Here is a 17065-nt window from a genome sequence, read left to right as displayed (position 1 = left end):
AGTGAAGACGCAATCCACAGACTGGGAGAAAATATTTGCAAACTACTAGTCTGATAAGGGATTAGTAACCAGAATATATAAGGAGTTCAAACAACTCTATAGGGAAAAGAAAAAAAAAATCAAATGATCTGATCAAAAAACAGGCAAAAGATCTGAACAGACATTTCTCAAAAGAAGACAAACAAATGGGATACAGGATATGAAAACATCACTGATCATCAGAGAAATGCAAATCAAAACTACAGAAAGATATCATCTTCCTCCATTTAAAATTGTTTTTATCCAAAAGACAGGCAATAACAAATGTTGGCAAGGATGTAGAGAAAAGGGAATCCTCGTACACTGTTGGCAGAAAGGTAAATAAGTACAACCACTATGGAGAACAGTTTGGGGGTTCCTCAAAAGACTAAAAATAAAACGACCATATGATCCAGCAATGCTGCTGCTAGGTATATACCCAAAAGAAAAAAAATCAGTATATAGAAGATACATCTGCACTTTCATGTTTACTGCAGCACTAGTCACTACAGCTACAATTTGGAAGCAACCTGTGTCTATCAATATACAAATGGATAAAGAAATGTGGTACATATACACGATGAAGTACTACTCATCCATATAAAAGAATGAGATCCTGTCATTTGCAACAACATGGTGGAACTGGAAGACTTTATGTTAAGTGAAATAAGCCAGGCACAGAAAAAACAAACTTCACATGTTCTCACTTATTTGTGGGAGCTAAAAATTTAAACAACTGAACTCATGAGATAGAGAGTACTAGAAAGATGGTTACTAGAGTCTAGGAAAGGTAGTCAGAGGGTGGAGGGGAGGCAGAGATGGTTAATGGGTACAAAAATATAGTTAGAATAAGATCTAGTATTTGACAGCATAACAATGTAGTTACAGTCAATAACTTACTGTACATTTTAAAATAACAAAGAGTATAACTGGATTGTCTGTAACATAAGGAAGGGATACCTGCTTGAGGTGATGGACACCCTATTTACTCTAATATGATTATTAGACATTGTATGCCTGTAACAAAAATATTTCATGTACCCCGTAAGTATATATACTACGTACCCACAAAAATTGAAAATTAGAAGTAAAAATAAATTTTAAAAAATTCATTCATAACTAAACAAAGACAATATGAGAGTAACTATCAAGTATCCAATAAGTGAACAAAATACACTCTTAGTTAAAACTACTACAAATAATACAACCTTCCACAGCGGTCTTGTTCTGGCAGGCAAGCTATAAAGACTAGAGAAGAACAGAGGGAAAAAAAAAAAACCTAAGAGTACTTTACTTGAACCAATATAAATACTTTCAGCTGTTCTTATCAAGTCCTCAGAACTCTGAGGGAGTGTTTTTGTGAGAACTTAGGATGTAAAATTATGCTTTCCATTCCTATTATCATTCACTAATGACATAGTATTAGAGTATGATGAATGGCTTGTTCTCTCCATATCTGAGATGGAGAAAAAGTAAGATAATTCTGTAAATAAATTAAATCACTGTCTAGGAGACAGAAATCTGCTATAATCTTTTAAATATCCTTAAATACAGATACATCTAATTCAAGGCAGAAAGATAAATTACAAATCTTACTCTTTTTTGTTTTAAAATAACGACAAGGAATTTCTTATACATACAGATGAGTTTTAAGTCAACTACATTTCTATCTTAGACAAAGCTGTTTAAGAGCTCACCTACCTTAAAATATTCTACAAGATCTCTACAAGTGACTTTAGATCCACTTATCTCTTTTTCTACCAAATTTTCAGGGGCAAGCAGCAATGGAACCAGATTTCGAAGCTCTCGTTTAAAGTCTTCATCAATATCTAGAAAACAAAAAATTGAGCAACATATTAGTCCAAAAAAAATTAGGTCCCCACTGGTACGAATTCATAAAATTCTGTTTTATGAAATAAGAATACATAGTATCTATTACTGAAGTGGATTCATTTTTTTAAAAAAAGCTCATCCAACATGCCATATCTCATAGGAAAAAATATAATCCCCCTTACTCTACTAGCCCATTTTCCCCAACCCCCTAGTAACACTGCCAGTTCAAATAACAAATAAAACATCAATAAATTTGTGGACTACCAAGACAAATTTCACATTTAGTATTAACGAAAATGTCCTTTTCAAGAGGCAAACAATTCATAAAATTGTATTAAATTTTACTACTAGATTTTGTTTTACCAGCCATACTGTAAAAGTTTTGTCAATCCCCACGTTTTGCCAACACACTCAAAATAATCCTACAACATACATAAACTGTACTATCACTCCTGAAACACACTTATATCTGATTTCATCAATATAATAAAATGATAAAGCCTTTTAGCAGACTGCAATCAATTGAAAAGAAATGCTCTCAGCCTTCAGAATTTTCAGGACATCAGTGCTGAGCAACAGACATTATAAAATAGGTTAATCAATATGCTAGACAGCTGCAAACAAATCAATGGAATGCTAGAGAAACAACACAGAGCATTACAACCACAACATGAACAATGCATCCAAACATTCGCCAGTATAAGACAGGACATTTAAGGCGTCATGTATTTTCTTAAAAAACTTTCCACCTCTAATAAATAAGTTCAGATTTTAGCAAGAATGGGAATTCCCACCTTTCAATCTCCCATCAAAACTAGGATTAGTTGCAACTTTAAGACCAGGATGTGGCAAAAGGAAGCAACCAAGATTTGAGAAACAATTGTGTATGTGCTTCCTTACATTCTGAAGCTCTTCATGTTGATTTTGTTTTACCTGAGGGCGAAGAGAGACAGGTGAAATTGTAAACAGCAGAAAGAAAATTTTTTTAAAGAAAACGCACACAGACTTGCATGCACACTATGCACACTTAACTCAGGTGGTACTCCTAAGGAGTCTTTTTTGACAATACAAAAAATTACGAAGGCCCATTTCTGACCACTTTGTTAAGTCCCCACTTTTTTTTTTTTAAAGACAGAGTTTCACTCATGTTGCCCAGGCTGGAGTGCAATGGTGCAATCTCGGCTCACCGCAACCTCCGCCTCCCAGGTTCAAGTGATTCTCCTGCCTCAGCCTCCGGAGTAGCTGGGATTACAGGTGTGCACCACCACACCCGGCTAATTTTGTATTTTTAGTAGAGACAGTGTTGGTCAGGTTGATCTTGAACTTCCAACCTCAGGTGATCCACCCGCCTCGGCCTCCCAAAGTGCTGGGATTACAGGCATGAGCCACCGCACCCAGCCAACCCCACATTTTCTTAAACCACAAAAGATGTTTTTCCCAAGTAAGCTGCCTGGAACAGCAAAAAGTACAAATAAGGTAGTTAATCACAGTATCTAACAACCAAATAACAAATTATGGCTGTGACTTATATACCAGTAAATAAATTAAGAATTTACCTTTAAAGTACTTACAACAGCAACAAAACAGAACAAAACAAAAAAATATATAAATTTGCCTACAAATAAAAAGTTTAGCCCCTGAGGAAAGTAAAAGCTAAGATAAAAAAAATTACAGCGCAGTACAAAGACCTTAGAAATGTGTTAGGATTTCAGGTCCCTCTCTACATGATTATTTATGATTTATGCTAGTTAACAGAATTTTGAGAAAGGAAACTGCCATGTATTGGGGGGAAAAAAATCTTAAACTTAGAAACATTTTAGATAATTACTCATTTATCCCAGTATAACTCACACAGTCTCCTAAACACTCTTCTGGAAAACAATTTTAACAAAATATGCGCTATTTATAATTAAAACCTGGAAACTACCTAAATCTCCCATCAACAGCAGAATGGAAAAACTGTTGTCTGTTCATTCAATAGATACTATACAGCAATGAGAATAAATAAACTATATGCAACATGGATTAACCTCAGAAACTTAATATTGGGTAAAAAAAGCTAGACTCAAATACATTCTGTATGTGATTCCATCCATATAAAGTACAAAAACAAAGCCTGTGAGAAGTCAGGATAGTGGTAGAGGGCTTGGGGGAAGGTTGGTGTATGGAGGTGGGTGCTTCTAGGTGCTGGCTAAATGGCTATGTTCATTTTTTACAAATTCATCAAGCTACACACTTATGATTTGAGCAATTTTCTGAATATATGTATAACATTTCAATAAAAAGTTAAAAAACCTTCTTGTCTTTGAGTTACATAATTCTGAGTTTAGTTAGTATGTCTATTGTGCTTTGTGTTAATTTCTTCTGAACAAACCAGAAACAGAAAATGCTGATGACTCAAATTATTTCCACAAGTGGGGTCTGGAAATGCCTTTCAAATAATCTAAGAATGTTGAATTGGTTTTAATCTCATTCTAAAACTAAAAGAAAATTATATCATACCCCAAGTCTTTAATGCGGTTGAGAAACCAAATGCCCATAGACATTTTATTTGTCATTCCCATAGACAAATAAAATCTTATCAACGAAAGACAGCACCCTCCTACTTATGAATAAAGGGGTCTTTATGTATCCTTTGTGTGTGTGAGTAGATGGGTAGCCTGTAAGTATCTGACCTGCAGGTTTCCCAAATTGATATGGTTTGGCTCTATGTCCCCACGCAAATCTCATCTCAAATTGTAATGCCCGTGTGTCGGGGGAGGGGCCTGGTTGGAGGTGATTCATGGGAGGAGAATTCCCCCTTGCTGTTCTTTTGACAGTGAGTGAGTTATCACGAGATCTGGTTGTTAAAAAAGTATGTGGCACTTCCCCCTTCACTCTCTCTCTCTCTCCTGCCATCTTGTGAAGAAGGTGTTTGCTGGCTGGGTGCGGTAGCTCACGCCTGTAATCCCAGCACTTTGGGAGGCCGAGGTAGGCCGATCACAAGGTCAGGAGTTCAAGACCAGCCTGGCCAACGTGGTGAAACCCCGTCTCTGCTAAAAAATACAAAAAATATTCCAGGCGTGGTGGCGGGCGCCTGTAATCCCAGCTACGGGAGGCTGAGGCAGGAGAATCGCTTGAACCCGGGAAGCGGAGGTTGCAGTGAGCCAAGATTGTGCCATTGCACTCCAGCCCAGGCAATAGTGTGAGACTGTCTAAAAAAAAAAAGAAAGAAAAAAAAGAAGGTGCTTGCTTTCCCCTTCACCATCCGCCATGATTGTAAGTTTCCTGAGGCCTCCCAGTCATGCTTCCTGTTAAGCCTGTGGAACTGTGAGTCAATTAAACCTCTTTTCTTCATAAATTACCCATTCTCAAGTAGTTCTTTATGCTGTGTGAGAACAGACTAATACACAAGTACTTCCATGGGGGGCTACCTTTAGGAATAAAGGATCATGATCCTTAATTTTGATTCAAGGGCACTGTCTTCTTTGGTAGGAATGCAACCACTTTACTTTTCATCAATTACAAACAGAGTCACTTGGGCTAACCTGGAATACTTTATTCCAACGACACGTAAATACTGGTAATGTGACCAGCAGTCCGGACAGCCCACCCGTTTGCCTAGCTTGGTGCTTACGTTCTCCTCTTTAAGCATTAGGGTCTTACCTGTAATCTCTTTTCAAGAAATTGCTTTCCACCTTCCAAACCATATGAATGTTCATAAGGATAGCTCCAATCTCGAATCAAAAACATTAATGTCTATACACAGAAAAAATAAAAATTGTTTATTTTACAATAAAGAAAATTTACGAAAAAATCACAACTCTTAACAACTGAAGCCTCTCTTACTCTCCTAAACAATCCTTATCAAAAGTTATAGTAACCAAATGGTCAGTACTGGTCATGGTTATATCAAGGACCCACTTAAACAACATTCCCAGGCCCTATACCAAGCAATCGCCACCACTGAAGAACTTCACTAAATATAAAGAAATAGTCACCACAAGCAATAATACAGGACTTTAAAAATGAAAAATGGGTGTATCAGGACACACGGATCATAATTTTAAATCATGGTTGTGTAACTACAAGACCAACTAATTCTTGATGGCTATCTAGACTGATTATAGATCTGGTGTCAATAAGGACATTTTCACTCACAGAGGATGTTTTTACTCATATAGGGTTAGATTTCTCAACTGCTGACATTTTGGGTCAGCACTGCTGACATTTTGGGTCAGTTAATTCTTAGTTGTGTGTGGCTGTCCTGTGTATTGTAGAACGTTGAACCATATTTCTGGCCTCTATATGCTAGATACCAAGTGGTGCTAAGCTCCCCCACAAAACTGTGACAACCAAAAATGTCTCCAGACATTAGCAAATGTCCCCTTGGGTGGCAAAATTATCCCAGTTCAGAAAAAACTGATATAGGTCAAATAGGGTATATTTCACCTATATATCCAAAAATGAAGGCATAATCTGCTCAACTACTTAATAAAAGTGACCATACTAGCCAGACAAGAGTGAGGCAGAATCAATGTAAACCCATTCAGATTAACAATCAGTAGCAATGCTGTCATACCGGAAAGGCTTCACACACTTAGGAGCAAACATGGTAGAGTCATGCTCTCCTACTGTAACTGCAGCTCACCAAACAGTATTAATGGCAACTTACAAATTACACTTGCTTCAAAAAATAAACTATCTGGAACTTTTCTATATGAAACCAAAATAAAGAGTAACATAACTAATTTCAACTTGTAGTAAACCACAAAAAAGAAACCTGTAACATTCTGTAGTTATCACGCATAAAAAAAATGGCATGACTGTCATATATTTCCTATTGTCTTAAGTTTAAAATAACATCTGTTAAGAGAAACATTACTCCCCTTAATCTAAGTGAAAGCATTAAGAATTAGCCTAGATTCATTTATTCTATTTATCCTGTTAGCCTATTACTGGTAAGTATGCTGATGATGACACTACCAAAGGTTAGTTTCGATTGCATTGAATCTGTTGCTAGCAATGAGTCTGTTGTAATCTCCTGGTGTCTCCAAAATTACAAACTGAGGTGGCTTCACAACTTCTCATAGGCTAATCTTTAAAATGTTGGAATAACTTTTTTACCTGAAATGGTTTCTGGTAGATTTCTTCCATCGCAAGTCTTCCATACTCTGTAAATAACTATTAAATAGAGTTAGTTAAAATAATGCCTCTAAAGAGATTGAAAGAAGACATGTGTAAACCTGTTCCACACCAAAGCTCCAGGTACCAGAACCTTTAAAATCATTTCAAAGCCAAACATTTAATTTTCTAACACACTAGTTATGTACAAAATTTCTTCCAGTTAAGAAGTCATACACCAGTTTAAACCCATATAACATTCAATCGTGTTACCAGTATTATAGGCTTCCAAGTGTAAATTCATAATAAAGTGAGAATTAAATTTCAATAGTTGGCACATTTTCTTTAAGAAATATGTGCTTGCAGCTGGGCGCAGCGGCTCACGCCGGGTAATCCCAGCACTTTGGCAGGCCGAGGCGGGCGGATCACCCAAGGTTAGAAGTTCAAGACCAGCCTGACCAACATGGTGAAACTTCCATCTCCACTAAAAATACAAAATTAGCCAGGCATGGTGGCACATGCCTGTAATGCCAGCTACTTGGGAGGCTGAGGCAGGAGAATCCCTTGAACTTGGGAGGGGGAGGTTGCAGTGAACCAAGATTGTGCCACCATACTCTAGTCTGGGGAACAAGAGCGAAACTCCATCTCAAAAAATAAAAATTAAAAAAAGAAATACGTACTTGCAAATGTTGAAGATCATCTTCTTGAATATTCTGAGACAGATTATATACCTGTTAAAACAAAATTTATTTTGTTTTTTATTAGTGTTTTGTTCTGAATACCCAGCTTCTGTATAACTTTACTTGTGGAAAAAAGGTTATTTTGTACCTCAGCGCAAAGGAATCATTTAACTACTATCTTGACAACTGACATGTGAAAAGGATTTTCTCTTTTTTCCCAACAATAGTCAAGATAGAATATTAAGAAGAAGCAGTGGTGGTAAAATATGCAAAAAGCATGAATATATGTATATTCATGGCCTAAAAGTGGTAGAAAAACAAGTGTGGTATCTAGTAGGTTTCTTGTACTCCTTCTCTAAGCTCTTTAATGTTAAGATACGATCATTTTTTAAAGAGTGTAGGTTATTTCCACCATCATTTTTCTAAATTAGTGAATATAAGGGGCAACAGTTTACAAAGGTAAATTCCTCCCTGGTACAATCAGAGTATACAGTTACTCAGGGGTACCTCCATTACCACTGACTCTAGTGTGGTTCTCTTTTTACTCACACTCCTCAGTTTACTTACTCATCGGTTTTTACTTACACTCAACATGACAATTTTACTGGCCTGTGGAAGCTAATAAAAATAACAGTAGGTGGCACTCTTGCCCTTTCCAGAATTTTTTGGAGGAGACTAGAGTTGATAAAGGAGGGTCTAAGTATCCTCAGGAAACGGGGATTTTCATCCATTAATTCTAAGACAGATCTTTAGACGGTAATCTACACTGCCACAGGAGAAAAGTGGCCATCAACAAATATCACCTCTGCTAAGAAATAACTTACATCTTAGGAACCAGGGTGACTCCAAAGAGAGAACAATCTGTTCTAACAGCAAATAAGCGATACTCTGGCTAAACCACTTGGAGGTCAAGAATATAGTCAATTTAGGCCAGCAAACCTAAAATGATATTCTTAGCTACTAATTCCAAACAAGGATTTAAAAAGTAATTGATGACTGAGGTGATTAAACTTTAGATTTTAACATAAACCCTGACACCATGACCAACCTATGTGGGCCTTTGCTTTTAGAAAATAGGTCTGGATCCTTTCATTGTCAGGGCCAGGTTGCAAACAGCAAACAGAGAAAGAGATTTATTTAACTTAGATCATTAGTACTTAGCATACTGTCTTGTATGTAACAGGTGCTCAGTATGTATTTGCTGAAGGAATAAATGACAAGAAGATCAAATTATCATTTATCTATCAGCCAGATATCTTACATAAGGAAAGAAAACTACCCCCCCAGCCAAAGGCAAGGAAGAAAATAATCATAATCTTAATCTTCTTGGTTATTTATACTTTACAAAGCACTTTCATATGCATTATCTCATTTAGCTCTCATTTCTGACCGCACACAGCAACCACATCCAAGATAGGCAAGATGAGTAAAACTCATTTTACAGACAACAAAGTGGCTACACAGCTTTAAGTGGCTGTCTAAAACCAGGTCTCTTACTATCAAAAAGTTGAATAAATAAACAAAAAAAGACTAAGGGATAAGTTTTAGGACAGAGAACTCGAGAACTCCCTCTAGAGCCAGCTAACCTGAGGGGCTTCTGTTTGCTTCAAGGGAATCACAGTTGTGCCATCTTGCAAGATCAGAGAAAAAAAGAGACTTAGAGGGTCACCACCAGCGTCACTTAGTGGGTAATGACAAATATCCCAACCCTATAATAAACTGAAGCCAAGCTGAAGAGCATTCTTCTTTTAGCTCATGTTAACAGCCAACCATCTTTCCACTCTGATGGCTAGGTACTTCAAACTGAGGAAGGAGGAAAATGGGAGCTTAGAGAGACGAGTCATATGTTCCAGACATTACTGGAAAGCATAAAAAAATCCAAGACACTGTGACAGCATCACCTATGATCTACCATTGATAAGAACAATTTCTTATCTTGGGAGGATCACATACCCATTTTTAAAAAATATTTGCAAATATACTTCTTGATACACCATCACCAGCTGGGCCTAACCGCCATACTTCAATAATTCATTTTTCAGAGATGTATCAGCCACAGATGATCTCAGAAAAGAAAAAGTAAAGAAATACCAAATGACATGTGGTAGTTTAATTCAGTCCAATCCATCTAAATTATACAGAAAAGAAATGGCCTAGCCTGAAGAAACTAGAACCGGATAGAACACCAAACACAATTTGAATATAAGTGAAAAAGAGAAGGGATTTTATCCCTTCCTAAATGAAGGTGCTAAAAATCCTCAGTTTATTATTACATAAGCCTTGTCTGGGTTTCCTAAATTAAACATTAATTATTCTGCTTTTATCTCCTTTAGTTCAAATAACTGAATACCACTTGTCATAGATACAGAATAAAAAACTAGACTTCTAAGGTTAATTACCTGGGTTGTTTGTTTTAGCCAAAGAAACAAAAATATACTCTCCATATTACTGTGTCTGGTAGCCATCTAACTGATTTCAATGACAACATGTGATATCTTTTCCTTTAAAAAAAAAAAAAAGTATATATTCCATAATGAAAAACTAAAGAGACTGGTTGTTGGTTTATTGCATCCTTTGTAACTCTCCAAAGTACAAAATTTCACATCGTAAGCCAGAAAACCATGCATGGAAATGTAAATAACCAATAAGAAATGTAAATAGCTCTCAAGAAATGTAAATAGCTTTCTTTTTTTTCCCTTTAATCAAAAGGCATTTTGCCAGCACAAGGTGGCATGTGCTGACAGTCCCAGCTACTCAGGAGGCTGAGGCAGGAGGATCACTTCAGCCCAAAAGCTAGAGTGTGCATGATCACACCCATGAATAGCCACTGCACTCCAACCTGGGCAACATAGTGAGAATCCATCTCAAAAAAAATTAAAAAGGCATTTTCAAGAGGGGCAAATGCCGGACTCAGTGGCTCACGCCTGTAATCCCAGCACTTGGGTAGGCCGAGGTGGGAGGGTGACCTGAGGTCAGGAGTTCGAGACCAGCCTGGCCAACATGGTGAAACCCGTCTCTACTAAAAATACAAAAAATTAGCTGGGCATGGTGGCGGGGGCCTGTAATCCCAGCTACTCGGGTTAGGAGAATGAACCCAGGAGGCAGAGGTTGCAGTGAGCCGAGATCACGCCACTGTACTCCAGCCTGGGCAACAAGAGTGAAACTCTGTCTCAAAAAAGAAAAAAAAAAGAGGGGCCAAATGATTACGTGAACTGATCGCACCACTTAATCTTGTGTCTCACCTGGACAGAGCTAGTCATAGTGCTCAGAGCAAACACCGTTGCACAGTCTTTGATAGTTGACTGGCTATCAAAGGCACCCTGGGTATCCATAAGTAGCACAGCAACCTAGGAATTTGAGAGTTTAAAATACTTAGTAAAACAGTTGCCAAAAATGACTAAAATCAAATGATAAATTTGAAAAGCAGTAATTAAATCAAGAAAAGTACTTATATCTCATACATCTGACATAATAATCCGTATGTTAAAGTTACCAAACATTCATAGTTCTGTGTTGTTTTGATTTTTAATACCGGAAAATAGCCCAAGAAAGAATACAGGGTAGAAAAGTATAAACAGAATTTTACTTTAGTTCCATTAGGTCTGTCAATCACAAATACTTCATTCCAAACTTGTATGCCTGTTGTTTCTCTTTCGCAGCCACCTCGCCATGTAAAGCCTGTCAATGGTTCATTGTTTCCACCAATCCAACTTTGAGAATCCTGTTAAAGTCAAGGATAAATGTAAAATAAAACACAATTAAGAAATAAAAGAAACCAAAAAATCACCCATTCTTTATTTTACAGATGGGGAAGCTAAACCCGGAAAGATAAAAAAACACCGTATAACAAACAAGTAGTTACAAAGCAGTCCTTAAATCCCACGTGGGGTTCTTTTTCTTATAGAGACATAGTCTCCTTCAAACTTGAATCTTCTCAAATCAGCTCACACTACTACTCTCTAGGCTTCTAAATAAGTGGGGTCATACTCACTTTCCCTTTTTCTGAAAGATATCCTGGCTGGGCATGACAGCTCATGCCTGTAATCCCAGCACTTTGGGAGGCTGAAGTGGGCATATCACTTGAGGCCAGGAGTTTGAGACCAGCCTGGCCAACGTGGCAAAACCCCATCTTTACAAAAAGTACAAAAATTAGCCAGGCGTGGCGGCACACTCCTGTAGTCCCGGCTACTCAGCAGGCTGAGGTAGGAGGATCACCTGAACCTGGGAGGTTGAGGCTACAGTGAGCTGAGATTGTGCCACTATACTCCAGCCTGGGTGACAGAGTGAGATCCTGCCTCAAAAACAAAAAAAAAAAAAAAAAAAAAGAGAGAGAGAGAGAAAGATTTCCTAAAATGTTAAAAATCATAAAAAACTCGGCACCAATTATTTTAACATGTTGTTACACAGATAAGCAGAACTAAGTTCCAGGTAGAATGACTGTCAAAACAGCACTGCTTTCTCAGAATAGCTTACACTAAGTTTTCATACTGCCTTCATTTCCTCTTTAAAAAATAATCAATTTTAGGCTGGGTGCAGTGGCTCATGCCTGTAACCCTAGCACTTTGGGAGGACGAGGCAGGTGGCTCACCTGAGGTCAGAAGTTTGAGACCAGCCTGACCAACATGCCGAAACTCCATCTCTACTAAAAATACAAAAATTAGCCAGGTGTTGTGGCATACGCCTATAATCCCAGCTACTCAGGAGGCTCAGGCAAGAGAATCACTTGAACCCGTGGGCAGAGGTTGCAGTGAGCAGAGATCGCGCCACTGCACTCCAGCCTGGCCAAAAGAGCGAAACTCCGTCTCAAAAACAAAAACAAAAAAAATCAATTTAAAAAATAACCCGAAGACTTGTTTGGAGCCTGATTTAAACAAACCAACTATTTAAAACGTCTTTTTTAAACCAACAGGAAAATATGAACCCAAACTGGTTATCTCATTAGATGGTGTTAAATTAGGGTAAGGAAGATTGTTGGGTGTGCTAATGATACTGTGGTTAGGAAAAAAAATAACAGAGTCCTTATCTATTAGATACTCAAGTATCTGCAGTGAAAGGATATGCCTGGCATTTGCTTTAAAATATTCCGGGAGGTAAGGAAAAAAGAGAACAGATAAAACAAGACCAGCAAAATGTTGACAGATACATTGGAGTTCATTATACAATTCTCTTTATTTTAGGGTATGTTTAAAATTTTCCATAATAAAAGTTTTTAACTAGAACCACAGGGCTAAATTGTTATTATGAAATAATACAAAAGTTAACATATAAGGTAATTTTTCTAGAAAATTAAATGTGGGACATAATAAATGAGTACCTTTGACAGACGTCAAGATCCCTATACTTTAGTACACTTAAAGCCCACATAGCCTTTTCTCAATGTACCCCACAGGAAAAACGCCTTTGTTTCAGAAATATTTCTAATAAGCTTGGATATCTAGTCTAAAACAAATTACAAAGCGTGAATTAGGAGTGGAGAGATGGTTAAGACAGGACCAATGAGGGATGAAGCAATTTATGAAAAGCAGACACACAGTGGCAAAAAAAAAAAAACAAAAACAAAACAGTGTCAGCCAGGCACAGTGGCTCACGCCTGTAATCCCAGCACTTTGAGAGGCTGAGGCGGGTGGATCACTTGAGGCTGGGAGTTCAAGACCAGCCTGGCCTTGGTGAAACCCCCTCTCTACCAAAATGACAAAAAAAAAAAAAAAAATTAGCCAGGCGTGGTGGCACATGCCTGTAATCCCAGCTACTTGGGAGGCTGAGGGAGGAGAATCGCTTGAACCCGGGTTTCAGGCAGGTTGTGGGAGGTGGAGGTTGCAGTGAGCTGAGATCGCACCACTGCGCTCCAGCCTGGGCAACAGAGAGAGACTCTGTCTCAAACAAAACAAAATAAAACAAAAAGACAGTGTCACTCAGACCATCACCTAACATAGCCTTAAACTTCAAACCATCTTTAATTACTATTATTATTCCACAAAACTCCCATCCCCAGTAGGCCACCAATCCTATCAATTACAAACTTCTCTTGGATTCATTTCTTTTTCTTCAGTTTTCAATACCTACAACTTAAAGACCTCATCTATGCTGGTCAGAAGGGGCTGCCACCTGAGACAATTCCATTCACAGTATATATGATGGACTTGTGTTTCAGGAGGCACCCTTCACAGGAATCAGAAGACTATTTTGACACTCCCCGGACAAGTAAAACTGGTGATCCTGCCCCTTGACTACATATGAGGATACTTCATATTGGTCTCTATGCAACTCCTGCTCTATCCTCTAACCCATTTTTCCATAGTCACTGAGTGTTCACAAGAAATGTAATCGTGCCACTGTCCTGCTGAAAAGTCATCTGTGGCTCTGCACTACCAATAAGACCATCTGGAGATCTGCTGCATAACAATCCTTTTTTCTTTTTCTTTTTCTTTTTTTTTTTTTTTTCTTTTTTTGAGACAGGGTCTCACTCTGTCACCCAGGCTGGAGAGCAGTGGCACAATCAGAACTCAATGAAGCCTCATCCTCCCGGACTCAAGGGATCCTCCTACCTCAGCCTCCTAAGTAGCTGGGACTGCAGGTGCACACCACCACACCTGGCTGATTTTTGTATTTTTTGTAGAGAGGGGGTTTCGCCACGTTGCCCAGGCTGATAACAATCCATCTTTAATTTACTCTTCTTGTCTGTGCTCCTGATACTCCCCATAGATCTCAACACACATCTTCCTGATTCTACCATACCAAAAAAAGTTACCATTTATATGGAGTTACCTTTATATGGTTTTGCAGTTTTTTTGTGAGTCTCTTGAGAGCAAAGGCTATAAAGAATCATCTTTGTTCACCAAACTGCTCCTATCAAAGTGTCTTGCACTGTTGTAAGTTCTGACATGGAGAATCTCATTCCCCCACAATGTCAAAAAAAAAAAAAAATCTGGTACTTAATGAATTTATTATTTGTAAAAGTTACAGCCTACACAAATAATTCCTCTAAGAGAACTCTGGTTTTACTCTACATTTTACTTATTTCTATCTCCTCTACAAGAAAGGTAAGTTTCACAAAAGTTTTGTTTGTTTCATTCTTACAAGTATTCCCATCACAGAGAAGTGTGCCTGGCTTGTAGTAGGTACTCTAAGTATTTCTTAAACAAACAAAAAAGTTTACTTATAAGCTTCAATGTACTCCCTTTTGAGCGTGGGTAATAAATCCAGAAGAAATATGATCTTTGTTATTATTCCTAGAAACAATACAATCATAAAAAGACAGTAAAAATAAATTTTTATAAGTACAGATGACTGAAATCATAGGCTTATATGTTTGCCAGCCCCCTCTTCCAAAGAAACTTTAAAAAGAATTGGTGTCTCATAAAAATCTACTATGTATCATCTCTTCCTAGGTTACCTTGTAATGGAAATGTTTAAAAAAAAATACTAAACTGATTAGTCAGCAAAAGGATGAAAGAAGCTGAGTGTGGTGGCTACACCTGTAATCCCAGCACTTTGGGAGGCCAAGGCAGGAGGATCACTTGAGCCCAAAAGTTCAAGGCTGCAGTGAGCTATGATGACGCCACCACACTCCAGCCTGGATGACAGAGTGAGAGACCCTGCCTCTATTTAACAACAACAACAAAGATGAAAAAATAAATCAGAGAACTAATCAGATTCTTCAAAACTTGTAAAAGTGTATAATTTCTCTAACATAGTGAACACTGACAGCTTTCATAAAATACAGTCATTCATTCATTAAATATTTGTGGAACCTCTACCATGTGCCAGCCATTTTTCTAGGGATACAGCAGTGAACAAGAATAAACAGTCCTGCCCACAAAGAGAATTTTAGTGGGAGCTAAAGGCAGCCTTGCTGATAACAGACCCTATGTGCTGTGATAATTTACTAAAAGCAAACCTAAAAACTCAAAAACACTAATCTGATACTATTTACTACTATGGAGACAAAAGCCTCAAAACTCAGAAATGCAAAAGTAATCCTATTCCACCAGGAATATAAAGTAAACAGGAAAAAAAGAAGTATTTATAGAATAAATCTCAACTGCAAAAGGCAATCTGAAATCACCAGAAGTTTTTTTTTTTTTTGAGATGGGGTCTCACTTGCTATGTTGCCCAGGCTGGTCTTGAACTCTTGAGCTCAAGCAATCCTCCCACCTCAGCACCTCAGCCTCTCAAAGTGCTGGGATTACAAGCATGAGCCACCATGCCCAGCCTGAAGTTTAAGTATAATCAAACAGTGAATAAATACAGCCCTTGCCAAAAAGACGTTCTACATAATATAATTATCAGCAATTAAGAAACCTTACCTATTCTAAACAGTAAGAAACAAATTCATATTTTACCAAAGGAAAGGTATACTCCCTAGCAACAAAGTGAAACAACTATGTAACCATTTATTTATTTAGTTAGACAGAAAGAAAAAGAGACAGACAGACAGACAGGGTCTTGCTCTATCACCCAAGCTGGAGAGCAATGGCACGATCATAGCTCACTGTCCTCGACCTCCTGGGCTCAAGGGATCAAAGGGTTGGTTGTCCTGCCAGGCCTACATTTATCAGAGCACACCCACTCCCGACTGCTGGCAAGCTGACTCCCTTTCACAATGGATAGGCTGGAAGAATAAAGGTTCATACAAAAGCCATAAATCATCACAACTGGGAGTAAAAGGAATAAAAAGAATGAAATTAAGATCCAAGTGGGCCGGTGCGGTGGCTCACGCCTGTAATCCCAGCACTTTGGGAGGCCGAAGCGGGTGGATCACCTGAGGCTGGGAGTTTGAGACCAGCCTGACCAACATGGAGAAACCCCGTCTCTAATAAAAATACAAAAAAATTAGCCAGGCATGGTGGCGCATGCCTGTAATCTCAGCTACTCGGGAGGCTGAGGCAGGAGAATCGCTTGAACCCAGGAGGTGGAGGTTGTGATGAGCCAAGATCGCGCCATTGCACTCCAGCCTGGGCAACAAAAGCGAAACTCAGTCTCAAAAAAAAAAAATCCAAGTAGTGCTACAATAATAAGCGAGATCCTCCCTAGCTGCATGACATTCCCCACACCACCACAAATGAAAATCTTCATCTGTATAAAACTAGTACCTATTCAGGAGACAGGTTATGAACACTCAGCACCCAAACTGATGGACAGAATAAATACTGTACACATTCTAACCACCAATTGTATTTACTATTTTCATTTGAATATGTGAGAATACTCTGCAAGTCCTGGAACAAATTATAAAACATTTAACTTTAAAACAGTTTAAAACTGTCTAACATCTTATCCAACCCCATTCCCACCCCATGCCCAACTCTTCCCGTCTGGGGCTGGACAAATCAATGAAATTATGACTGACCCAAGTCATGAGCCCAGAAAAAGGACAACTCTAACAACTTAGGTACATGCTGAAGAGGAATTTAATATATTTTGATAAAAGG

At 38.1% G+C, this 17065-nt stretch overlaps 1 protein-coding gene across 4 annotated transcripts in view; it reads right to left on the bottom strand.

The window, feature by feature from the left end:
• Positions 1-17065, bottom strand: part of ATL2 (atlastin GTPase 2) — an 82615-nt gene that overhangs the window by 12760 nt on the left and 52790 nt on the right. For all 4 annotated transcript variants that reach the window (XM_019021384.4, XM_019021385.4, XM_055377735.2 and 1 more), the window contains exons 3-9: positions 11221-11355; positions 10877-10981; positions 7635-7685; positions 6958-7014; positions 5497-5589; positions 2646-2784; positions 1720-1847 (exon numbers count right to left, since the gene is read on the bottom strand). In XM_019021384.4, coding sequence (XP_018876929.1) covers positions 1720-1847; positions 2646-2784; positions 5497-5589; positions 6958-7014; positions 7635-7685; positions 10877-10981; positions 11221-11355 — 708 coding nt within the window. The remainder of the gene's footprint in view (positions 1-1719; positions 1848-2645; positions 2785-5496; positions 5590-6957; positions 7015-7634; positions 7686-10876; positions 10982-11220; positions 11356-17065) is intronic.

The sequence above is a fragment of the Gorilla gorilla genome, chromosome 12, assembly GCF_029281585.2.
Source record: "Gorilla gorilla gorilla isolate KB3781 chromosome 12, NHGRI_mGorGor1-v2.1_pri, whole genome shotgun sequence".
Classification (NCBI taxonomy): Eukaryota; Metazoa; Chordata; class Mammalia; order Primates; family Hominidae; genus Gorilla; species Gorilla gorilla.
Note: the sequence above shows the minus strand (reverse complement) of the source record. Positions and strands in the feature narration are given on the sequence as shown.